This window comes from Dioscorea cayenensis, chromosome 4 (genome assembly GCF_009730915.1).
Source record: "Dioscorea cayenensis subsp. rotundata cultivar TDr96_F1 chromosome 4, TDr96_F1_v2_PseudoChromosome.rev07_lg8_w22 25.fasta, whole genome shotgun sequence".
Lineage (NCBI taxonomy): Eukaryota > Viridiplantae > Streptophyta > Magnoliopsida > Dioscoreales > Dioscoreaceae > Dioscorea > Dioscorea cayenensis.
The window spans coordinates 4,845,723-4,869,593 of record NC_052474.1 but is presented as its reverse complement, the minus strand read 5'-3'; the positions used below and the strand labels follow the sequence as shown (position 1 = coordinate 4,869,593).

Below are 23,871 nucleotides of genomic sequence, written 5' to 3'. Positions count from 1 at the left end.
CTTTGCATCTGGAGATTGTGATGTTATTCTTTAGTTTTTTACTCATAAGAAGTTAGGATGTGTGGTTGAGAGGCAAGAGTGTGGGGTTAAAAGTAATTTTCTTCAAACATTGGATTGGAGGGAATGATAAATTTGAGCTACCAAAAATTTAATTTAATTGATATTATTAAAAAACTATTTTTTTATGAACTTTATATTTTTTTTTTCAGATAATAAGATTTTTTTTTATTAATATCAGTAATTTTTATTAAAAGTAATTTCTCCTGCTTGTTTAGTTGGGGAATGGTAGTTATTTTCCAACTAAACAAGGTGTTAAAGAGTGATAATGTACAGTTGGGAAAGATAAAGGGGCTAACGCTATTTACCATTATTTCGGAGGTGAATTCCATTGGCCTTACATTTTAACTTTGAATATGATTTGTTATTTTCTTCAATACGGTTTGATATATATATATATATATATATATTTAAGCGGCATCAAAACGATAGCAAAATATCAAATAGGATATAAGAATATGTCCTTTCTGCCCACAAACTCGCATGCTTTGTATCAAACACTTGAAACAAAACAGCTAAATTATTGGCCATTATATAAGCATATGATGAACCTGCACCTATATTATCCCAAACTCACAAGAAACAGACATAATAGGCTTCCATGGGAACCTACACTAGCTTAATGCTTCAAACACAGCCTCAAAATAGTTCAGCCAAGACTAATACCGATCGACCAAAACAAAATCATCGTCTTCAAGAACCTGTACATCCTTCTCCCCAATGAAATTTTCCCGCCCGATGTCTTGCACAATTCGAACAAATTCCATCCTCTTTGCAAGTGGAAGAGGGACATACGGTAGCCTGAAAACAGGCCTCACCACTCCCAACTGAGCCAAAGCAGTGTTGAGAGCTATAGGGTTCGGTTCGTGAAACAGCCATTTGATTAGAGGCATTATATTGGAGTTCAGTGAGGAATTCTCAGAGTCAAACATGAGAGAATGCATCAGACTAGGAACTAGGTTGCTGGCAACAGATATAACTCCGGTAGCCCCATACATCCACCTAGCATCATGGCACTCATCATCGTTGCCGCTCCATGTCACAATGCCCTCATCCGCATAGCCTTTGATACGATCGTTGCCCGCACACTCCTTGACACCTGCCATGTTAGGGTTCTGCGAGACTGCATGAATGACTGCTGGAGGGATATCTTGTCCAGTTCTTGATGGCACGTTATAAATGATAGTTGGACCCATGGAAAGAACAGTCTCAAAATGTGACAACATCCCTGGCATGGAGGTTTTTCCATAATAAGGATTGATATGGAGGGCTGCATGCATGCCAACAGCAAAACCCTGCTCGCTCGCATGGATCGCCTCCCTTGTTGAATTGCTCCCGGTATTCCCTATCACTTTGATTGAGCTTCCGAAACAATTGACAGTATGGCCAATGAGCATGATGTGCTCATCCCAGCTCATGAGGTGTCCTTCACCAGTTGTGCCTCCCACTATCACGCCCTTTGCTCCACTAACAATCTGCATGCGCACTAGGTAGTCATAAGCTTCAAGGTCGAATCTCCCATCCGGCAAATATGGGGTCTTGATGGCTGTGATTAATCTGAGACTCCTAATGTCATCGACTGAAGTCCTGCACATTAGTATGGAGGGGAAAAACTGATAAGAAAACAAAGAGATATATTATGAAAAGCCAGATAACAGAGACCACCTATCACAGGTGTAGGTAGTAAGTACACAGGAGCAACCGAGCATATCTAGCTTACCATTAATTACCATGAAGATATAGATTAATGCGAGGCTGCAAATCACAGATGAGTGATAAACAATGAAGTTCTGATGAAAGCAAATGCCATAGAACTACAAAACTTAATGTTTCTCTTCAGTCTTTGCAACAGATAAGAAAATGCAATGACATATAAAAGTAAGAGAAGACTTGACATTATGTGAAACATAAGTGAGCATTCTTGCATAATTGTAACAATAGGTTATTTCTGTCTAGCAAAACATGTTGAAGCTTACATGGCAATTTCAGTAATCGAAATGATGGTTTGGTTTTCTAAGTACAAAACTAGGCAAAGTAACATAATATCTTGAAAAACATAAGGCACAGAGACAATAAAGTTTCAGTGCACAACTGAAAGTACAACTTTTCTGAATACATAAAATTCTTTCCATTAGTAAATTTCACAACTGACCTGTTTTTGACTTCAAGACTACGCATTGGAAGATGATGATTTGGAACTACAGCAGCCTCTGGAGATCTCCATCTTCCACTCCTGCACTTAATTATTTTCACATCAAGCTTTTCCCTCCCTTCATATACAAGGCTCACAATTCAAAACCAATATAGCCTATACACATACCATGTATAATAAAACAACTACTCAGTCAGTCACAAGAGCTTCTGAACAAGATGAACTTTGCCCATACCATGCATAAGCATACTGCAGTGAGTACCATGTTCTCTATGCTAAATGCTGCCATGAAGACTAAGCCACTCACTTAATTCTCACCGTTAACACTAATACTGTTGCCAAATCCATCATATTCTCAAAATCAGGTTCGTTTTCCAAATCATTCATCCTTAAAACACCAAACAATCAAAATTATGAGGAATTAACAAAAAAAAAAAAATTCCTATCATTTGAAGATTTAGAGCCATCTTTGCCTGCGTGCGTATCCAGTTTATAATCACCAAAATGCAATCTTTATTGACATATAAATCAAAACCATCTAAAAAAACAGTTCATTTGCATAAAAATCCATCTCCAAACACAGAAACAAATGAGAAAAAAAAAGAAGAAATAAGAGGAGAAAACCTCCGATGAGTATCAGCATCAAAAGGACGGCGGCGATCGAGTCCAAAGGCCAAAGCAGAGTCTTTTAAACAAAGGCTGTTGTTCAGAAGCAACGAATGCAACATCCTGACCTCTAGCTCGTAATGGAGAAAGGGATTGGCTTCAGGGGCTAGATCTAGACAGGCGAGACGATTCAGAAGGCAAAGGAAATGGAGATGGAGAAGATAGTGTTCGCAATGAAGGAGAAGGAAGCAGGGCAATGGCGGCGCAATGCAGCAGCGACATCATGGAATGGAAGGGAGAGAAGACTAGCTAGGGTTTCTGGTTTGGCGTGAAGACTTATCTTTAAACACACCAGAATCAGTAACCACACACTCTAATTAGTAATTAGTCGAGACTAATGACAGTATAACTGTATAAACTGCTGGATAATCCTCACTGGACAAAATCTCGTGATTAATTTCAAAAATAAAACAAATTGTGTATAATTTAGGGGAATTAGAGCTGGTGTGAATGCATAAAATTTATGAAGTTTTAAGAGAGGTGATGTTTTTCACTCATTTTATTTATATATGGACCTGGTGTCAATTTGTTTTTTTAATAATTTTAGTGGCTATAAGTTTGTTGTCTAATAATATTCTTTGTTATAAATACGGTAAGATGACTTCTTCTTCATGTAGTGATCTACGCGGTAAAATGGTGGAAAATGGGTGTGGTTTTTTTAAAAAACAAAATCAAATGATAAAGTAAAGGACGAGCGGGTAGGATGAAAATGCACTTAAAATTTTTTTAATAATAAAAAAATATAAATCACAAATTTATTAATAAAATAATACGATATAATTAATTTGAAAATGCAATAGTACATGAAGATAAAAAAAAATTTAGATAAAACTGGTAATAATGTCCTTATGGAGTCAAAAGTCCATATCTCTTCCTATAAAATAGTTACGGATCATATACATGAATATGATATATAAGATTTTTTTTTTTATGAGTTTATGTATACAAATTTTTCAATAGGTTTTCCCTTTGTTTAATCATATGAACAAATTGACAGACTTTAAGTTTTAGTGGTAAAATCCAACAAATTGAAAAAATTATTAAAGATGTTAGCATAAAAATTAGATTTTGGATATTATAAACATAGTCCATTCATGCAATCCCTTTTGCATGAAGTTGTATTATGTTTTTTTGAGAGATGTAACATTTTAGAGAGGATTGATGTAATGCAATCTCTCTACGTGAAGTTGAGTTATTTGTTTTTAATAATACACTAATGATTTATTAAAAACAAAAATGATCCCTTCACGGTTCACAGATGATGAATATAGCAAAACAGAAATAGATATAAACATAAAAAATTTCAGAGAACCTAAGAAGCATGAAACTGCCTGCTGCCACAAAGAACCATATTTTGATGCATAAAGAAATCATATTTAAGCATATTGTCTTTTTTATGGAATAAACCAGCATCAAACACATTATAGGCCTACATTTTTTTCCAAACATTATTACAGAAATCATAGATTGATTCAAAACCATAATTCAAGGGAGGAACAAACTATACAAATGATAAATTCCATTCCAACCCTGAAATTTTGTGAACTTAAAAGCAGCTTTTAGAAGCATAGAGTTTTATCACTTGATGGTAATGTAACGGTTGGTTCCATGCTTTGCCCAATGATCCTTGAGGTCTAGTGGCATAGACAGATCATGGCCCTCAGCTGCCAATCGGCTGAGAAGCTTCGAAAATGCGCTGCCGCTCATCTTTCGACCACCAACTCGACCGTGGCGCTTGTTGGGCATCAGTGGCAGCGGGTACATCGACAATGTGGTGGTGCAACAAGCTGATTGCCACCCGCCGTTTCCCCATTTGTAGCACTGATGAAATTCCCCTGTGCATGAGCATACAGGCACTGGCATTGATGAATCGTCGTATGCAACCATGTTAAGTCCCAGGTCTTGACCCTTCCATTCATGATGATTCGGCTTTGGAACCTCTTCGCTGACACTAACAACTTCATTCTTTCTAGACTTCTTCCTCGGTGACTTTAATGGCTTCCTAGCTGGAACTGCTTGACCTTTGGAAATGGAATCCTTCTTTGGGCGTCTACCACGGCGAGGTTTTGCACTGCTTTCAGCCACATTTGCAACAGGGAATACGTCACTGATATGCATCTCCCTTGCATGATCATATTGCACATCAGGCAGTTGCTGTGGAACAGGGTTGGCATTGGGATGGTGCTGATGCTGATGGTGGGGGATGTTTTTTGTGCCTATGGAAGTGGTGGATCCTCCATGTCCACCGTTATCCTGATGAATACCACCATTTTTACAGGCATACTCGAGAGCTTCGAGGGCAGCAAATGCCTTGTCTCGTTCTATGATGGCATTATTACGCTCAGCAATTGCAGCATCACGCTGGAGATATGCTTTGTCCCGCTCAGCTAGTGCTTCTCTCTTCTCGGTGAGGGCCTTGTTGCGTTCTTGAAGAGCAGTATCTCGCTCGGCCATGATGGCTATCAGCTTCATGGTGTAGTTATCCTTCATTTGATTTGGAGGCATCATCCACTACAAATATAAAGGAAGGATAAGCAGAAAAGTGATGTAAGCACGAGTCAGGAATGCAACCATGTGCTGTTGGAGAGAGCTACTTAACTGCTCAGGATTTCATTATTCACCAAAAACTCGGAAGATGATTACACACGTGGGAGCAACATAGAAGCTTTATAATTTAAGTTGACAGAGAGTCATAAAAATCAACAGTTATATTAATATCCACCCGTCTATTAAGATATACTAGAAATAGGCTGAGCTATTTATATACTTAGATTGCTGATCAGGATTTGACTGAAGTATGTGACTATGCATGTGTTATTCAAAAAAAGATGAAAGCAAAAGAAAGTGAGAATGATGATTAGGACGGATCTCAAATCATCAGGGAGTTTCCTGAATATATGTCATAGTCAATATATCAAAGACATGTATTTTCTGGAGTTCTGCATGCAAAAGCTCACTTCATTTTGGGCCTTGTTTTGGATTTTTTTTTTTTTAATTGCCACTAGCTGACTTCCAGCAATTTCCAGGCCCTTCTTAATAAGCATCAACATAGTCCTATCAACAATATTAATCTAATGCAATAAGTCACTTAATCAATCAAGTGAAGCAGATAGAAAGTAAGAACAAATCTAATTTAGACAACTAAACTTCTAATCCTCATCATTAGATAACTTTCAGCTGCCAGGGATCACCACATTGGCAGGAAAGGAGTTAGACATTTAAACCAAGTCATACAAATGCCACAGGAGTTATTAAGTCTACAGAATCTAACAGCGAAGCACTTTAGAGGGGGCAATCGTTTAAAAGAGTGAAATGGGCAAATGAGATAACAAAAGGGGTCAACATTGTTGAAATTTAATTATGATAGATATTTAGTTTCCACACATCAGCATGGAAAAATCTAGCAAGTACAAAATGAGTGCTTCATACAGTCCAGAGTATTCATCATTTACCTGAGCATGCAGTGATTTGTATTGATCAGCTTTGTGTCTTCCACTTTCCCTTTGTCCATTTTCATCCATATCTAAAATTACTTTTAGCAATGAGGGTAGAAAATTTCCTATACCTGCAGTACTTTCCAATGGTGACCATTTAACAGGAAAACAAATTGTTAAGAAATATACATATTTTTTCATATAGAAAACGATACCGGTGTATTATGGTCTAGAAAAGACCAAACTCAGAATCAGTAAAAGGTGAAACTAAAAAATGGTTTCAAATGGAAACTTATTGCTTGGAAAAAAAGGTACAGCTTTCTAGGAAAATAGAATAAACAACTAGGAATAAGCTTTCTACAATACTGATGTCCACCATAAGCATGAATCAAGAGAAGGAAGAAATTTTCACATACAAGCCAAAGATTTCCTGAAAATTAAAAAGGCAAATAAGAAAATTAATTCTCACCATGTTAATCAGACCAGAAACAAGCTCAATTAGGACATAATAACTAATAACCTGTAAATGTTAAAAAAAACATATGATTAGATCACAAAATCAAGAAAATTGAACCATTAAAAGGTCAACATACATACTAAGTGCACTATCATCCAAATATTAAGGCTTCAGTTTCTAATATACATTAATGCTAGACAAGGACCACATGAATGATGTTTGGTGTTTGACAAGATGTAGAAGAAATGAGCATACAAAAGCTGCATAGTATAAATATCTTGTTGTATAAATTAAATGTTAAGATTTATGTACATAAAACAAAAATAGCAGGGAAAGAGTCACACTTGAAGAATGATTGGAACACCAGATGTTGCAAAGGAGTTCCTAGAATCAAAGCTGCAAATGATATAATCATGTGAAGCAACAGAGTTACCCTTATAATTCTTCACTTTCTTTCATAATTTTATTTTGAAGTCATAAAGACCAAAACTAATCTTACTGAAACTGTTACAGTAATCTATTATAAAGATGCTGCTCTTGATTTACTTCAAGAACTATAATGGAATTACAATTTCTTGGAAATTCCCAGATCAAACGGCTCATGAAAAGGATATTCTAGTTATAAAATAGCACACAATAAATACCTCCTCCTTAAGCAAGTATTCCTAAAAGAATAATGTCAATATCCTCCTATTGCCACTCTGGTATTCAATCATGCTGGGACTAAACTATTTCCAAACTTCTCCTTCCCCAATTTAGCAAAGATGAAGCTATCATTTCACACAAGCAAGCAGCTTCACCCCATATCCAAGCTTATATACAGTTTTTTTTAAAAAAATGAAGAATCCTTCATTTCATCCCATCCCAGCATTAGATATTTGAATCCACTTCCTCATTTTCAGAAGATACAAATTTTCTTCTAATGAACTCTCCTTGCACAAACCAACCTGTGATATGTATCCAGCATTCATGTGATTGAAGGCAGGCCATCATCTGAGATGAAGATTCATTTGTGATTTTAAACAAGCCCATAAAACATTTAACATGCAATGGGGAAAAAGGAAACTTTCATGTCAACTCACTTTTATACTTCTAGAAGAACTCAGTAGCCAATTTAGGAGAACTAAAACCTAACTGGCACTTGAGAATTTAAAAATATGACTCCCACAACCACATCATCTAGCTCCAAGGGTAGACCCCCAAAAAAAATATGATGTATTGAAGTTTCTTTCATGAAATTATTTGAAGTTATTATTATAGGTAGCATCTCCTTCGAGAAGAGATGCCATCCATCTATTCACTAATCCAGTTACTGCTCCCTTGAGAAGCAGCAGTTGTATATAAGAAGTGAGAGTCACTAAGTTCACATCTGAATGCCAGCCAAGATGAACAACTTCATAAAGCTTTTTATAAAATTATGAACAGTAGTTCAAAGCACAAAGAATGCTTCACAAAACTGAAAAAGAAGCAACAACACCATGATGTGTTCATACCATCTGAACACTGTAAATATAAATTCTGCAAAAAGAAAACAAAAAAAAATGCAGCAGTGAACGAATGTGTACCAGCAAATCAATCATAATTCTCAAATAAACTCCACCACGGAATCAGATCCATGAGGCATATTGCAAGCAATATGATTCACAGAAGAGACCAAAGCTCATCATACCCCAAATTCATCAAAATTTAATTTTTAACTATCAAGATCACATTTTTAGCCAGTCAACCACCGAAAAAAAGATCCCCAAACTAAACCAAACCACGGAATCGCAAAATTTCTCAGATTAACGAGATGAAACAGCTCTAAAGATTCATGAATGCGCCGACAAACACCTAAATAAAGGCAAACAAAGCAAACATAGACAAAAAGCAGAGCTTGATCGAGAGGAAAAACTTCAAATAAGCAGATAAGATTATACATCAAGAGGAGAAGATTAAAGAGGATGACAAAAAAAAAAGAAAGAAAAAAAGAAAGAAAAAAAAACTCACCTTCAAAGGGATTTGGTGAGCAAAAGGAGAAATCTGAAAGATCTTGTAGACCTTGTTCCTCTTTGGTTGCCAAAATTACGGGTTCCGTGGATTTTTCTTTTCATCTCGTCCTATTTCTTCATCCTCTCTGAACACTGCTCTGAGTTTTCTTTGCCTCCGTGTTCTGACAATGGGTCCCGCTCGCGGGTGGTAATAAGATTAAAAACATTTTCATTGTCTAATTAAATAAATAAATTAATATATATATATATATATATATTTTATCAAAAAAAAAAAAATATATATATATATATAAGTACTTAAAAAAACCAGACCTGTCACTGAAAGTGAGCCTGCCTGATGATCCCCAACTTGATGGCGCCTCAATAGCTTGATCTCCCCTGTTTCTCATCATCCATTGCTTGGATGATGATCCTCTTTATTTATTTTTTTTCTCTTGTGTTTTCTCCTTTTTGTCTTCCTCCCGATGTCTACCTCTAGTGATCGGGTCTTTGTATTTTTACTAAATTTATGATCTATTTTTTTAAAAAACTTTTTGATTTTTCCAATTTTATAAAAATATCTGAAATTTTTATCATTTACTTTAATTTTTTTTTAAATTAGTAATATATCACACTACCATAGTACCATTCACACACACTGATGGCTGGGCCATAGTTTAGAGTGTTGAGCTGTAGATGCATCAGATAGAAAGCAAGCTCATCCCAGTTTCTTGTCGAGGTGTGTGTTAGTGATTGATGCGGGTGCCTGGCAACAAGTACATCGATTGAAGCTCAGCCATCGTGGCAGGATAGAGGTAGTTTTTAATTTTTTTTTTAAAAATATTTAAATAAGTATTAAAAAGAAAACAAATAAAAAATGACTTAATAGTATAAAAAAAAACTTAAGTGGAGTCACTGATTGGGACAATTGTAAACTATTAGGAACTTACAAGGGCTCTTTTCAGCTAGGCATTGATTTGATAGCCATTTGGAAAATTAAAAAGAAACATAGGGCTCCCATAGGAAAAAGTCCTCTAAGTAAGTCATTTTTTTTAAAAATACTATATATATAATTAGGGGCATACGCACTAAAAAAAATTTGATCGGCCCGTCCGTGCACCTTCATCCTGTGACTCGAAACTCTTAAATTTTTACACCAACGTTTTATATAATGGGACCAATACAACTGAATTATGAACACTTTGCCAAAATTAAATTTATATATATATATATATGGTTTAAGTCATCTGTGTATGTATGTATGCAAATAACTATTCACTAAAGATGTTTATTTACAGATGTTAGATGATAATTCAAAAGATATTATTTATATAAATAGTGTGTAAATTTATTGTTCATAATTACTGTGCCACTATATGATATTGTTCGATTGTTTAATACTGTTTACTAATAAATAGTAGCCTACTACAAATGTCCCTATTTTTCAAATTTAAAGAAGTTTTTGTATAATGGGTCCTCATATATATCATAAATAGGATTTAATGAAATTTTTCTATATAAAAATAAATTTTCATATTTTAAAACTCATTTGTGGGTAAGTACCAAAAGAAAGATAACATTATGTGTGGACACACATTGATGGAAAGTTACTGATAATTATTTTTTTAAATAAAAATGGATAAATAACTAATTCATTATAAACACATCTTTGTTAGCTTCTTCCCTCCACTCTAAGTTTGTGTAAAACTTTGAATGCAAGGATTTATCCCAAGAAATGAGGATCAATTCTTGTGGCATGTGCCCAAAAAGCATGGGAAGAAATTGAGGGGAGTGTATGCCCCTCAAAATCTTCAAGCTCATCCCCTCATTTTGAGGATTGAGCATGCATGGATAAGATAATGATGTTTTTACCTTTTATAAATAAAAAAATGACATGCTATATATTTCAATTCCTTTATCCTAGAGTCCCAGGTGACCTTGCTTCTTTATTGAAATATTAGATTTATTAAAATTTTAGTGATTTAAAAATAATTACATTTGGGATTTTGTTTATATTAAATAAAAAACAATTAAATTGTAGCGTGAATTAAAATGTATAAATTTTAAAAAATTATTTAAAAAATAAATAAATCAATAATTTAAAGAGTGTTTATAGAAATTATAGCCATTTAATAATTGTTTCTTTAACAATTAAGATATATAATTTAATTAAAATATTAAAGAGTACAAAAGTAAATTTACTAAATTTTTACCCTATATTATCTTTTTATTTCTATCCCTATTAATATTCCTTCCAACCAAACATTACTTTTATTCTCATCCCCAATCCCCCTTCCCTATTTCTATTCCCATCCCAATCCCCATATTCCCATTCCCTCGAATCAAACTGACCTAGTTGATTCCTAGTGGTTTTTCTTTTCTTGTTTGGTTCTTTGTTTTTTGTGTGTTTTTTCTTTGGATGTGACGTGACATATTTGGTTTTTTTTCCCCTTTTGTCTTTGTATTGTGTTTTCTTATTGACAAAATTTTAAAATTGACCAATTCTACTGTTAAGTCTAACGAAGTAGATTGACATTATATGACATGGCAAAGGAAGATAACATGGCAATGATGACTCAGCAAAAGAAGTAATGACTAGGATGATATGGCAAAATGTTGATGTCATATAAGGATTAGAAGATCAAGATAAATATTATGTTTAGAAGATATTCCTCTCAATGGAATTATGTGATGATCAACTATTTTTGAAAAGTGCATCAAGTCCAAAGGATCTCTACAAGAAGGGTAAGTTTTATTTTAAGTATATTTATCTATCCTTAGTAAGATCCAGGATAATAAATTATATCTTTGATAGAACTCTTTTTTGGAAAGAACTATGAGAGAAATATTTTATCATTAGCAAGAATAGAAAATCATGAAGATTGTATGGAGCTTGGTTTGATATAAAGCTATTTGAAAACACAAACTAAGGTAGGCAAGGACAAACTTAGTTTGGTGTGAAGCTATTTGAATACACAAACTAAGTTAGGCAAGGAGAAGCCAATGTGATTATTAAGACCATATTTAGCAACACAATTTGAAGGAAGATCTAAGGGTTAATTATGGGCGGAGTTATTTAATGAGACAAATTATACGTGGAAGATTGATTGAAAATTACTTGAGATTTGATTGAAGATTTGAAGATCCAAGCATGGATGATTGAAGATCATGTTTGAAGATATTAAAAGTTAAACTTGGATGATATGAGATCAAGTTTAGTAACAATATTTTCATGAGTCAAACAAAGATCATTTGGGGGGACCAAACTTGGGCCAAGTTTGGAAAGAAGATCGGGAGATCTTCGGTGACCATCTTTGGTGAGATGGTTGCGTGTGCCTTGGTAGGTGCATTCCTCGGGAAAGGAGACTTGCTAAAGTGATCTGAGGAAGGAAGCAACTGCAGGCAGAAAGAACTCGGGTCAAGTCATGTAATACGAAAATAATAAATAATTATTGTTTTGATACAAAAAATGAATAAATAGTGTATATTGTCTTAAATACAAAAAAAATTGCATAAATTTCCATTGACAAAATAAAAACTGTAACAAATAGTGGTGAAGTATAAATAAATTGCATGATTTATTAATTTAATACGTAATACTTCAAAAAAAATTACATAAACATCCACTTTATTGAATATTATTATAACAATAAGTATATACACTTTTGAAATGAGTAATGAATTTGTTGTGATTTATAAATATTTAAATTTTAAATCTTATCTTGTATACCATTCAACTTGCTAATCACCAACGAATCAATACCTAGTAGGACAAATCCTTTTTAACGTTTGCAATGAGCGAGGTGGGCCTAATTATGCTATTCTTTTTTCTTTCTTTTTTTTTTTAATAATGCTAAGGATATAGAGTAATTATTTAAATTCCATTAACAAGCTTGATTTTTTTTTAATTATAGATAAATTATAAGTAACACTAAATCCTACACTTCTGAGGGTGAGGAATAAAATATCAATTATTATATTACAGAGGTGATCCATCCACTTTTATTTATAAATAAATAAATAAATAATCAATGATAAAAAAAACATTTGTATATTTTCCTATCCATTTGCTCTAAGGTCTGTGGTATAAAATTACCACCATCTCTATTGTTTTTTCATTTATTTTAAAAGTAAAAAAAATGTTATTTTGAGATTAATTTGGAAAAATCACCCAACAAGTGAATGATTATGAGCTTATAATGTTAAACTATCTATTCATGTATGTGATGTAAATTTTGAAAAGCAGAAATATAACAAATTTATAAATCATAAAAATTTATTACTTGAATTATTTCATAGGTTATATACAATCTTTTTTAAAATGAAAACAATTAGCAGAAACTTTGGGCTAGCTCAATGGTAACTAGTAACTACCCATGATTGTAAGTGAGAAGTCTCGAGTTCGAACCTCTCAACTTACAATTCATATTTAGGGTACTTTGTGGGAGTTCTGTGTGAAGATTACCTCTCGTTCTCCCCTCCAGAGTTATATGGTGGGGGGATTATTCTCAGGAGGTCATTCAAACCACCGTAATTGGTGCACCTCCGCATCTTGTCTCTTCTGCTACGTCGACTTGTCGACTTTGTAAAAACTAGCTACCAAAAATAACTTTTAGCCTATTCTGTTGCAAACAAAATAATTTAAATGGATGCTAGAAAACAAATACAGATATTTTTGTTCAAAATGAGTAGATGGCAGCAATTACAAGCAAATCATCATGAATTGATCTTTGCTTAACATATCACTCATCTAATATTTACAGTTTTGTGTGATTTTTGGTGCTCATAAATGATGATTGTATTATTACTAATTGGATTAATATCATCAATTGAAATAAAATTTATTTTTCAAAAACTGTTTAGTCTATTATTATTGGATTATTTGCGTAAGCTGTTTTTATCTTATTACGGAGTGAATTCAAACTTTAAATTGTGTAGGATGCAAGTATAAATATTATTGAACTTGTGATCGCTTTTCATGTATGTGCTTATTTTTATTTTTTATTTTTGAATAATAGACGACAAGCGCATTTTTTATATGAATATAAACAGTACCAAATAGTACTGAAACAAGGATGTGCAGTATATATACAGTATGAGAATAGTATAAAAATCCTGGGTGAATAATATATGAACATTACGGTGAACAGTACTATCGGGGGAGGAATTTGAACCCATGACCTCCACCTTATATTTTGGTGTCATACCACTGGGCTATCCAATGGTTCATAAGTGATTTATCCATATTTTGTTATGTAAAATAAAATTTATTTTAATAACAACTTAATTTTATCAAAATTAATGATTAAGCTCAATTACATAAAGAATGAGGGAACAAAACACTAACTCTACTATTTATAGAATGTTATCCAAGCAAATCACAATAAAATCAAAACCATTCTCCATGTTTCAAATTATACCAAGTTCCCCTGGTTTTCGCCAACAATCCCAACCAAACACTCATTCACCAACTTCACTAACAAAAACACCATCCACAGTCAAAACCTCAGCCAAAAACACACTCAAAACACTCTCCGAAATGTTTCTGTCAGTCTTCTAAGAATATATATATATATATACAAAACTGACTTAATAATAACCACCAAATGGTCCAAATCCAACCCTCCAAAGTGACTCAATCCATAACAATGTTCCCAGCCAATCACAGAGCAGCAACTCCCTCTATAAATATCCAAGGCTTCAAGTTCTCTCTAGGCCGTATAACTAGTGCTATATATATATATATATATATATATCTTTATATATATCTAGATATTATTCTGATCCTCAGGCATGGCTGCAGCCGGAGAAGCCGAGCTGGTGGTGGCGCCGGTGGCGGATGAGCAACCGGAGAAAAAGCTAAGGACTTCAAAGGCTCCTAAAGATAAGAAGCCGGTGGAAGCAGCCAAGCCAGCATCTCCTAATCACCCACCCTACTATCAGGTTCAAATTAACCATCATCTCTTTTATTATTTTTTTCTTTCAAGAGAATTAATAATAATCTTATATATATATATATATATATATATAATTCAGATGATCAAAGAGGCCATCTTGGCGCTCCATGGGAAGGAAGGGTCAAGTTCTTATGCAATAGCAAAATATATGGAAGAGAAGCACAAAGAAGAGCTGCCTGGGAACTTCAAGAAGATGCTGGCTGTTCAGTTGAGGAGTTTTGCAGCCAAAGGAAAGCTATTGAAGGTTAAGGCTTCCTTCAAGTTGCCTGAGTCTGAGAAGAAGGATAATAAAGATGATCATGAGGAAGAGATGAAGGTGGCTGATCAACCTAAGAAGGAGATGAAGAAGAAGGCTGTTGTTTCTTTGAAGAGTGAGATAAATAAGATGGTTGGTGTGAGAAAAACTAGGAAAGCTGCTCTTGTGAAGGCTAAGCAACCCAAGTCTATTAAAAAAGGTTAATCAGAAGGTTGCTGGTGTTGCTGCTTTCTCAGTTTTTTTTTTATATAGTATATATGAAAGCTTGTGTGGGTTTCTGGCTATGTTTATAGTAAAATACTTACTTTATCTAATGAAGTATGAGATGCAGAGCATATTTGATGGTGTTTAAATCAGGAATTGTTCTATTGTGTGATTGGGGTTGTGGGTCTGAGGAGGGAGACTTTGATGACTCAATTTGTGGTTTTTATGGAGTAGAGGTTGTGGCAATGATTTATGGATAGGCATGAGCCCTTTTCATACTGTAACAAAAAGATTTTTAGGTATAAGGAACTTTCGGAAAACAACCAACCAAGATACCATCATTCTGATTTGAGCTAATATGATAATTAATAGGCTAATAGCAGAGTAAATATATGATGGAAACTAAAATTTATTTTATTGTGCACTAATCTCAAGATTACATGCGTTTATAAGCATACCAAAGGGTAAAGATGCTTCTATTTAATATATATATATATGTATATATGAATATGGGATAAACTTAATAAACATCTCTATTTTCATCTGATATAAATTTTGAAGTTTAATTTTGAATTTTGAAATTTTTTTTGAAATTTTTTTTTTTCTGAAACAAATATCTGTATCCTGAAAAATGGATAAGCATTATCATGGTTTTATGATTTTTGGTGTTCTTTAAACTTATGATCTAGTGTTTGATTTCCTCTCCATTTATGTTTCCATGTGTAAACATGGTGATCAAAAATTCTTTTGGCTGAGTTTTGTGGAAATAATGAGTTTAAAGTGGGAGCAGAGGAATGTTTTCATGTGAAGAATGTATTTATTTGTCCTTTTAAAAGCAGATGATTAGGAATAGATTCCGATTTCCAATAGATATTATACCATTTGCTTTATGTTAGGTTTGGTCTGGTGACTTTGACACCCAAGACATATGACCATGGTGAGGTGAGCCCTAGTTCAGTTGGATGGCTCTGTAAAAGAAAATTTGACTGAGACAACATGTGGTAGAGTTTGTCATCCCAATTTTAATGTGACGGATTTGAAAAATTTTACAATTTTTTCCTAATAAATTTGTGGTTTATACATTTTATTAAAACAAAAATTCACAATATATTTATATAATTTTTTAATTATTTTTGATAAAAAAAAAAGAGATTTATGGGTTTAATCTCATAGTTCACCAACTAATTAGATAATTTAAGCGAGCATCATGCACCTAAAGAACGGTAAAGTAATGTTACAATTTAGATAAAATCAAAATCAATCAAATTTATAACTAAATTAACGTCTACTTAAAAATATTTTAAAATTATATTATAATTTTTGAAATAATTTTAGTAAATTGCGCGGTCTTCTTTCATCTTGTCTGTATCTGCACAGATTTAAACATCACGGTTTCTCTTGTGGAGAGTGAAATATGAATAATTTGATATTTATTAATAAAATTATATTCAAGAAATCATAATCTGAAGATGTGAAGGTTATAAGTTAAAACGAAATTCACATAAAGTAGTAACAAAAATTAATAAAAACATATTTTAAAAATATATTTAATTTTTATTTACAAAAAACAATAAAACCATATACTATCAGGGACATTTGCACAAAAGACAATAAGAAAATATACACACAAAGAAAACAATAAGGGTCCGTTTGGATCACGGAATAGGAGTGATAATGGTAATGGTAATGGGAAAAGTAATGGTAATGGGAATTGGAAAAGTAATGGTAATGGGAATGAAAAAGGTGTTTGGTTGGAAGGAATAAATATTGGGAATAAAAAAAGTGACATAGAGAATTTTATGTAAATTACTTTAATGCCCTTAATATAAGTAATGATAAATTAATATATAAAATAATTACATATAAATAAATATTTAGTCTCTATAATTATTATAATTAAATATTTAGAATAAATAATTTTTTTATCATTAACCAATTTAATTTAATTATTATAATATTTAAATGGCTCAATTTATGTTTATTATAATTTAATTTAATTATTATAATTAGTTATTTAAATTAATAATTATTATTATTTAATTAAGTCTTAAGTAGGGGCAAAAATGTCATTTCACTTTACTTATCATAATTAAATAATTTTATTAATTATTTTATTTAATTAAATCTATGTAGGGGCAAAACTGTCATTTCCCTATAATTATTATAATATTTAAATGGTTCAATTTATGTTTATTATAATTTAATTTAATTATTATAATTAGTTATTTAAATTAATTATTATTATTTAATTAAGTCTTAAGTAGGGGCAAAAATGTCATTTCACTTTACTTATCATAATTAAATAATTTTATTAATTATTTTATTTAATTAAATCTATGTAAGGGCAAAACTGTCATTTCACTGTAATTATTATAATATTTAAATGGCTCAATTTATGTTTATTATAATTTAATTTAATTATTATAATTAGTTATTTAAATTTATTATTATTATTTAATTAAGTCTTAAGTAGGGGCAAAAATGTCATTTCACTTTACTTATCATAATTAAATAATTTTATTAATTATTTTATTTAATTAAATTTATGTAGGGACAAAAACGGTCATTTCACTTTAATTATAATAATATTTAAATGGCTTGATTTATATTAATTATTATTTACTTTTAATATTATAATTAGTTATTTAAATTAATAATTATTATTTAATTAAATCTTAAGTAGGGGCAAAAATATCATTTCACTTTACTTATCATAATTAAATACTTTTATTAATTATTTTATTTAATAATTAATAAAAGTATTTAATTACCCCCAATTTTGGGTTGGATGATAAAGCAAGGCCAAATATGTCATTCCCACCTTTAATCCAAGCATTACCCCCAATTTTGGGGGTAATGACAAAACCTAGTTGACCCCCATCACATGCCCAATGACTTGGAATTCTAAACATGCCTAGAGATACCCAAACATGGGTATATATGGATGGGGGTAATGTTTCCCATACCTAGGGATCCATTACCCTCATCCAAACGGGTCCTAAGAACCACTCGTCCGCTCACATGCCCAATATGGGGATTGGTCTACAAACCCCTGACAACTTGAGACCCTTAACACTATTACATCAAGCTTGTTTTAAAGTTGGGTAATGCGCCTTTCGAGTGTGGTTAGTGTTGTTGAACTAAAACCTTTGGCTATGTTTATTTATTTTTATTTTTGTAAAGGTAATAAGTATTGTCAAAAAAATCATGCAGGTATGGAGATGCATTATTACAATAGTTTAATGACATTCTAGAAATTTATCATGTAGGGTGAGCTAACATGTGGAACAATGATAATTTGTCACATGTGTCGTAGATGATATTTTATAGGCCATGACCCCATAATGGTAAATCTCATCTGTCATGCAATTCCCTAAAGGAGGGAGAATGCCTATTATATTTTTTAAAATTAAAATAGATGTATAATCCGCTTTGAGAGGGTTTCAAGAAATTTTTTTTAATATTTTTTAAAAGAATTTCTCCTATTACATTAATTTGTATTAAATGTGATATTAGTAGTGGGAGATGTTTAATTTTATTTTTTTTATTTGTATTAAATTAAATGTTACATTATATATTTTAAATAAATTTACTAATTATTAAAAAAATCTAGGGCTAATAACATAGAAAAATTATATTAAAATTTATGTTACAAATAAAAATATATACTCCAAAATTATTACAATTGCAAAAATTCCAACCATAGGGAAGAAATTTAGCGAGCCATCAATCAAACTAAAAGATGTTGTAATGGGCACAATTTTCAAGAGTAAATCGCACAAAAACCGTCATATCAACGCGGATTTTATAAAGGACAAAATCAATAAAGTGCCTTGATGCTTATAATGCAAGATAGATATATATATATATATATGAATTAACACAACTTTTATTTCAAAAAAAAAAAAATTAACACAACTCATAATAATAGTGATATTTCGAAGTTTCCAGTTGTCAGAATTAATGTTAATTATGACTGATGTATAGTTGATGTAAAGATTTATAAGTTACGTGTCTGATATTCATTGGGTCCAAAACTATTCTTGATAATATAATTCTTTAATTTTCTAAACTTTACCAACTATATATATATATATATATATAATACATGGCACATTCTAAACTTCTAATTAGATTTAGCAGCCTCTTTTTACATCCAGAGGCTTGCTCAAACTCAAGTTCTTATTCACAAATGAAACAGACTTTTTGACACACGAAATAAAATAAAAAGTAAAAAAAAAATATATATATATAGATAGAAGGAGAGCTCATTGGCTACTTCCTCTGCATAAAGAAACCATCTGGCTAGTTACACCAACTCCAGTTAGGTAAGTCTGATCCAACAATGCAAGCATGCCTGCAGTTGCAGCACCACCATAACATGACTCTAATCACTTCTCAAAGATGCATATTCCAAAATCACATTCAGAACTTGAGCTGAAAAATTCATTCAGTTTACTCCCATCTTCCATACCATTTTCAAGCAGAAACAATGCCATATCTGAATGCTTATCCATGCCAAAATCCGGTGTCTGTTCAGCATCATTTTTGTCTTCGTCATGACTCAGTTGAGATGCCACAAACTTGTCTAAAGCCCTCCAATCAGTCACCTTTTCAATGCCATTGCTGCCTCTAGCTTGTTCATCATCCTCATTCTCAGATGCAACAGAGAGCAAGCTGTGATGTTTGACTGATAATGGCATGGATGGGCTCTCAAGTTGGGGAAGCTGAACAAATTGGTTGGAATGCAAGAGATTCAGGTTTTCAATATTGTCTGCCTCTCGTTTACAAAGCAAGCTTTTTGGCTGCCTTTGAAGGTATTCAATTGGATCATTGATTGAGTTAAGCCTTCCAATGTCATCGTAGCAGTAACTAGAGTCCCATGCATCAGCTATGCTTCTTGTTTGGATGGTTGTTCTCTTCTTGAATGCTCTGCATACCACCCATCCTTCTTCCTGCAAAACAAGGAGCTGATAACTTTACTGTTCTTTCCTTTTCTTTTCTTTTTTTCGGTCATTGAATAGAGAGCATGCAAGACATGTATGTCACATGGTAAATATATGATAATAGAAAGGATTGAGATTGATTTGGAAAAGAAATTGTAAGCATATTAATATATGTCATAGATCTAATTAAATATCTACTCTTGTAATAGTTGCTCTAATTTCATATTAATCCTTTCATTTTTTTTTTCAGATACCAAGGAACTTATTTTTGCAGAGTGAAAACTTCAGAAAGTATGTGCAATTTACCCTTAATGATCTCTTACAGGATTTGGATGAATGTAGTATGGATCTAAAGGGCCATGAATAATGTCTAACTTGAATAGTTTAGTAAAAGGAATCTTTCAATGTTAGTCCAAATAGAACAAACAAGAAAACGCTTTTTGTGAGTGTCTGACTGGAAACTTTTTCACATGTCTTAAAATAAAAAGCAAATCATGTAAATAAATTAATTTTCAAATCTCTTGTCAAAAAGTAAATCAAAGAATTTTTCATACCAACCGCCCATGAAGAATAAAGGTGGTAGTAGTGTTGCATGCCAAACTTTCTTTTTGTTTTCTTTCTCCTCACATGTTGCATGCTTATTGGTACAGTTTCCACTTTGCATAAAAGTAACACCTTTTACCATTCATAATTCCTAAAGTAAAACAATAAAAATCCTACTTCACTAACTAGAAATGCAAATTCCTTCTACTTTAATTTGTATATAAGTTGCCATTGCTCATAGGCAACAAATTAAGATGAAAATATCTGATCAACTTAATAAGATGCATATATATATATATATATATATATATGACCACTTAACAACAACATGAGACAAAATGTTCAATGTGTTCATATATATGCTTATGCTTAGACCAAAGTTTTGAAGCTTACCTGTGGTGGTCCATTTTCATCAGTCTCAAGTCTGTACTCATGCATGATCCAATCAGTTTTCTGCCCGTTTGGTGCTCTTCCCTTGTAAAAGACAAGTGTTTTTCGCATGCCGATGAGTCTGTTCTTTTCATGCACAGCCTTGTCTCTTCCGGTTGCCTTCCAAAACCCGGCCATCGTCGCCCTGTTCGTCCTAGTTCCAGTTGGATACTTCTTATCCTTGTGGCTGAAGAAGTACCACTCACTCTGCTCTTCATATCCTATTCCACACCGTTCTTTAAAAGCAATTATTAAGGACTTTCATCAGCTTCATTGGTTTGAGTTATTATATATGTATATAACTACTACATTGTATGATCTTTTGAAGTAGAAATATGTGAAAATTCATTAAAGGTCACACCTTGGAGATCCCATGGTTCAATGCGATAGAGATCAATGTCTTTAATGACATCGAGGTCTATCTTCTGAGAAGCCACCTTCTTCTTGAGGTAATATCCAACAAGCTCTTCATCAGTTGGATGGAATCTGAAGCCTGGAGGAACACAAGATTCCATGGAATCCATCACCTGCATCAAGATTCCAACCATTCATAGTATCAGTATTCTTGAAGTGAATACACAAAACCAGTGCACAATATCTTATAATCCATAAAGAAATTCTACTTAGAAACAGTTATTATATATGTAGGTTTTAGTGGATGAGAGTTGGTGCTCCAAAGTATGCATTCTGTGATGCAAGTCTGAACAAGGATCTGGGGACATATATATATGGCAGCTCTATAATCATGTTGTCCCTACAAAGTGATGGTGCAAATAATTCATTAAATGGATAAGTTTTGTTTGTCAACTAAGAATTATAGCCACATATATGCATTATCCAAGAGAAGGATTAAGAAAGAATTATCTATATAATTAAAAGTGAATTTCTGCCTTTCCAGCTAGTGTGCTAACCATGGGAATGAAATATAATTAACTCATATATGGTCATGACAATGTATGAACACCATCAAACCTTTCTCTTCTTCATTAGAAGGAAAAAAAAAAACTGTGAACTATTTACATTCAGGAACAAGTCATTAGATGAGAACTTGATGTAGTACTACACTCATCAGCGCCCTAATATATATGCTGACAGAATATTGAGTATGTTATTAAGAAGTGAAATCAGAAAAGTTGTTTGAAAGCTTATCTTGATTGCCAAAAAATTAACAAATTAATTAGAATGCTGTTCATGATAGCACTAATTACTCTATTAAGGACTACATCATTCCGAAGGTACACAGAAAGGCAACAAATAATTAAAGTGTCTATCATCTAGATTAGTGAGCAAGTAAAATTAAGTAATAGCTAACTATTGCCTTAATGAATGGGTATATATAAAAGGATTGCTATAATACTTCTCTTTTCTGTTCTTCTAACACAAGTAATTCCAGTTGCTTGTTGGACTTCAAAAGCATACCAGATCCACTCACTAGTGCTCCAATAAGATTGATTACATAAAGGAAGTTATTTGCATCTAAGTTTCCATTGATCATCAATTGCAGTATGGGTTGAGAAGGCTTTCTTCTCTCATGAAAGACAGTAGAAGCTAGCTTAATAAAGAAAAGGAGAAGGTATAGGGGACTAAAATAGAAAAGGGTGCAGTGTAGAAAGAGAGTTGAAGAAGAATTAATAACAAGAATGGAAGCTCCTCTGAAGTCCTACAAATTAAGAGTGGGATGACGTGGGCATGGAGAGACAGCATGCGCTTGTATTTGAAAGGAGGTGGGAACAAAAGGAATGGAGCAGACAGTTCTTGGATCAGGCCTGCCAGAGAAAGAAAAGGCTAAAAAGGAAAGTAGTTCTTCACTGCACAACTTCTGACTACTTTGTCCATTTGTCTTGGATTTCAATGGCAATACCCACCAGTCACCAACTTCTTATATACCCTTCTCATTAACATGCTAACACCCCAAAACCCAGAACAGATTATTATATATATATATGAAGGAGAGGAAAAATGTAAGTTTTTATATAAAATGTACAGATGAATGAATGTAGGAAGGATTTCTATATTTCAGTACTCTAAAACTAGCTAATTAATGAAGACTATGTTCAAGATTATGATGACATGCAAGATGGCAAAGGAAAGGAAGAACCAGATCTGCTAAACAAAGTGGAACTCGATCAAGATATATATATATATATATATACCCTTTGATGATCTGAAACCAACTTAGAGTACTACTCCTCACTGATACATTGATACCAAAAAAGGCTAGTTCCAAATTATGTGGATATGTTCCAAAACCATGCAGATAAATAAAACTCTTAGGAAGAAACAAGATCAGGCATAAGTATAAAGATCAGGGTTTCATCCATGTTTCCATGCATGGAATCACACCAGGAGAATTAAAAAAAAAAACTCACCTTCAAAAAACACAAACCAGTGAACTAACCTCTCTTTGATTTTCCGGAGGAGAAAGACAGTGGTGAAGGATCCCTGGTTGAACAAATAAAAGAGAAGGAAAAGAGAGAGTGGAGGGTATAAAAAAGGAAGGAACCTTTCGATTGCGCGTGGGCTGAAGGAATGAAGGGCATGCCCCCCCTCCCTCCATTGTCTGACGTCACCCCTCACCCGCCACCTTTGCCCCACCTTCTTCTTCTTCTTCTTCTTCTTCTTCTCTCTTTCTCTCTCTAATGAGTTATAGTGATATATAACAGTACTATACTGTTTAAATATGAGAAACATTTTAATTCTTTTATAGTTGTAAAAAAAGAGAATATCTACCTCGAATTGAGGTGAAGTTAAAGCAACAAAAGAGAGGGAGAGATAATTGGGTGAAAGATTATATGGTTCT

The 23,871-nt window shown here is 32.8% G+C and overlaps 4 protein-coding genes across 11 annotated transcripts; 1 reads left to right on the top strand and 3 right to left on the bottom strand.

Moving 5' to 3' along the window:
* Positions 1-558: 558 nt before the first annotated feature.
* Positions 559-3,157, bottom strand: LOC120259186 (4-hydroxy-tetrahydrodipicolinate synthase 2, chloroplastic-like). Of its 3 annotated transcripts, none has more exons than XM_039266743.1 (4): positions 2,834-3,157; positions 2,378-2,597; positions 2,210-2,290; positions 559-1,644 (listed from the first exon to the last, which is right to left on the bottom strand). In XM_039266743.1, the coding sequence occupies exons 3-4, from the start codon at positions 2,233-2,235 to the stop codon at positions 717-719; spliced, it is 954 nt and encodes a 317-aa protein (XP_039122677.1). In that variant the 5' UTR covers positions 2,236-2,290; positions 2,378-2,597; positions 2,834-3,157; the 3' UTR covers positions 559-716. The 3 variants fall into 3 exon arrangements, with proteins under 3 accessions (XP_039122677.1, XP_039122678.1, XP_039122676.1); XM_039266744.1 differs by having other exon boundaries at positions 2,378-2,491; positions 2,834-2,863; XM_039266742.1 differs by lacking the exon at positions 2,378-2,597.
* A 1,091-nt stretch (positions 3,158-4,248) lies between these two features.
* LOC120258522 (barley B recombinant-like protein D) lies at positions 4,249-9,184 on the bottom strand. 3 transcript variants are annotated; one of them, XM_039265965.1, is made up of 5 exons: positions 9,070-9,184; positions 8,756-8,918; positions 6,779-6,829; positions 6,328-6,448; positions 4,249-5,386 (listed from the first exon to the last, which is right to left on the bottom strand). In XM_039265965.1, exons 4-5 carry the CDS (start codon positions 6,394-6,396, stop codon positions 4,454-4,456), a joined length of 1,002 nt encoding a protein of 333 aa, XP_039121899.1. In that variant the 5' UTR covers positions 6,397-6,448; positions 6,779-6,829; positions 8,756-8,918; positions 9,070-9,184; the 3' UTR covers positions 4,249-4,453. The 3 variants fall into 3 exon arrangements, with proteins under 3 accessions (XP_039121899.1, XP_039121898.1, XP_039121900.1); XM_039265964.1 differs by having other exon boundaries at positions 6,328-6,440; positions 9,070-9,183; XM_039265966.1 differs by lacking the exon at positions 6,779-6,829 and having other exon boundaries at positions 6,328-6,440.
* Positions 9,185-14,448: 5,264 nt separating this feature from the next.
* LOC120257899 (histone H1-like) lies at positions 14,449-15,305 on the top strand. The gene is made up of 2 exons (XM_039265193.1): positions 14,449-14,679; positions 14,773-15,305. The coding sequence occupies exons 1-2, from the start codon at positions 14,530-14,532 to the stop codon at positions 15,151-15,153; spliced, it is 531 nt and encodes a 176-aa protein (XP_039121127.1). The 5' UTR covers positions 14,449-14,529; the 3' UTR covers positions 15,154-15,305.
* Positions 15,306-19,269: 3,964 nt separating this feature from the next.
* Positions 19,270-23,660, bottom strand: LOC120258182 (NAC domain-containing protein 37-like). Of its 4 annotated transcripts, none has more exons than XM_039265536.1 (4): positions 23,575-23,660; positions 21,433-21,598; positions 21,036-21,307; positions 19,270-20,108 (listed from the first exon to the last, which is right to left on the bottom strand). In XM_039265536.1, the coding sequence occupies exons 1-4, from the start codon at positions 23,626-23,628 to the stop codon at positions 19,545-19,547; spliced, it is 1,056 nt and encodes a 351-aa protein (XP_039121470.1). In that variant the 5' UTR covers positions 23,629-23,660; the 3' UTR covers positions 19,270-19,544. The 4 variants fall into 4 exon arrangements, with proteins under 4 accessions (XP_039121470.1, XP_039121471.1, XP_039121472.1 ...); XM_039265537.1 differs by lacking the exon at positions 23,575-23,660 and adding an exon at positions 23,470-23,546; XM_039265538.1 differs by lacking the exon at positions 23,575-23,660 and adding an exon at positions 23,441-23,485.
* Between the last annotated feature and the right edge of the window lie 211 nt (positions 23,661-23,871).

What these genes read in the sequence shown, in the direction of transcription:
- LOC120259186 (XM_039266742.1), bottom strand. Translation starts at nt 2,937, where the DNA reads ATGTTGCATTCGTTGCTTCTGAACAACAGCCTTTGTTTAAAAGACTCT. An exon ending in GATGCTGATACTCATCGGAG is followed by an intron (nt 2,291 to 2,833) that starts GTTTTCTCCTCT and finishes AATTAAGTGCAG; the next exon opens with GAGTGGAAGATGGAGATCTC. An exon ending in AGTCTTGAAGTCAAAAACAG is followed by an intron (nt 1,645 to 2,209) that starts GTCAGTTGTGAA and finishes ACTAATGTGCAG; the next exon opens with GACTTCAGTCGATGACATTA.
- LOC120258522 (XM_039265965.1), bottom strand. Translation starts at nt 6,396, where the DNA reads ATGGATGAAAATGGACAAAGGGAAAGTGGAAGACACAAAGCTGATCAA. An exon ending in ACAAATCACTGCATGCTCAG is followed by an intron (nt 5,387 to 6,327) that starts GTAAATGATGAA and finishes TTATATTTGTAG; the next exon opens with TGGATGATGCCTCCAAATCA.
- LOC120257899 (XM_039265193.1), top strand. Translation starts at nt 14,530, where the DNA reads ATGGCTGCAGCCGGAGAAGCCGAGCTGGTGGTGGCGCCGGTGGCGGAT. An exon ending in ATCACCCACCCTACTATCAG is followed by an intron (nt 14,680 to 14,772) that starts GTTCAAATTAAC and finishes TATATAATTCAG; the next exon opens with ATGATCAAAGAGGCCATCTT.
- LOC120258182 (XM_039265536.1), bottom strand. Translation starts at nt 23,628, where the DNA reads ATGGAGGGAGGGGGGGCATGCCCTTCATTCCTTCAGCCCACGCGCAAT. An exon ending in AGCCCACGCGCAATCGAAAG is followed by an intron (nt 21,599 to 23,574) that starts GTTCCTTCCTTT and finishes ATCTTGATGCAG; the next exon opens with GTGATGGATTCCATGGAATC. An exon ending in ATGAAAATGGACCACCACAG is followed by an intron (nt 20,109 to 21,035) that starts GTAAGCTTCAAA and finishes CTTGTTTTGCAG; the next exon opens with GAAGAAGGATGGGTGGTATG.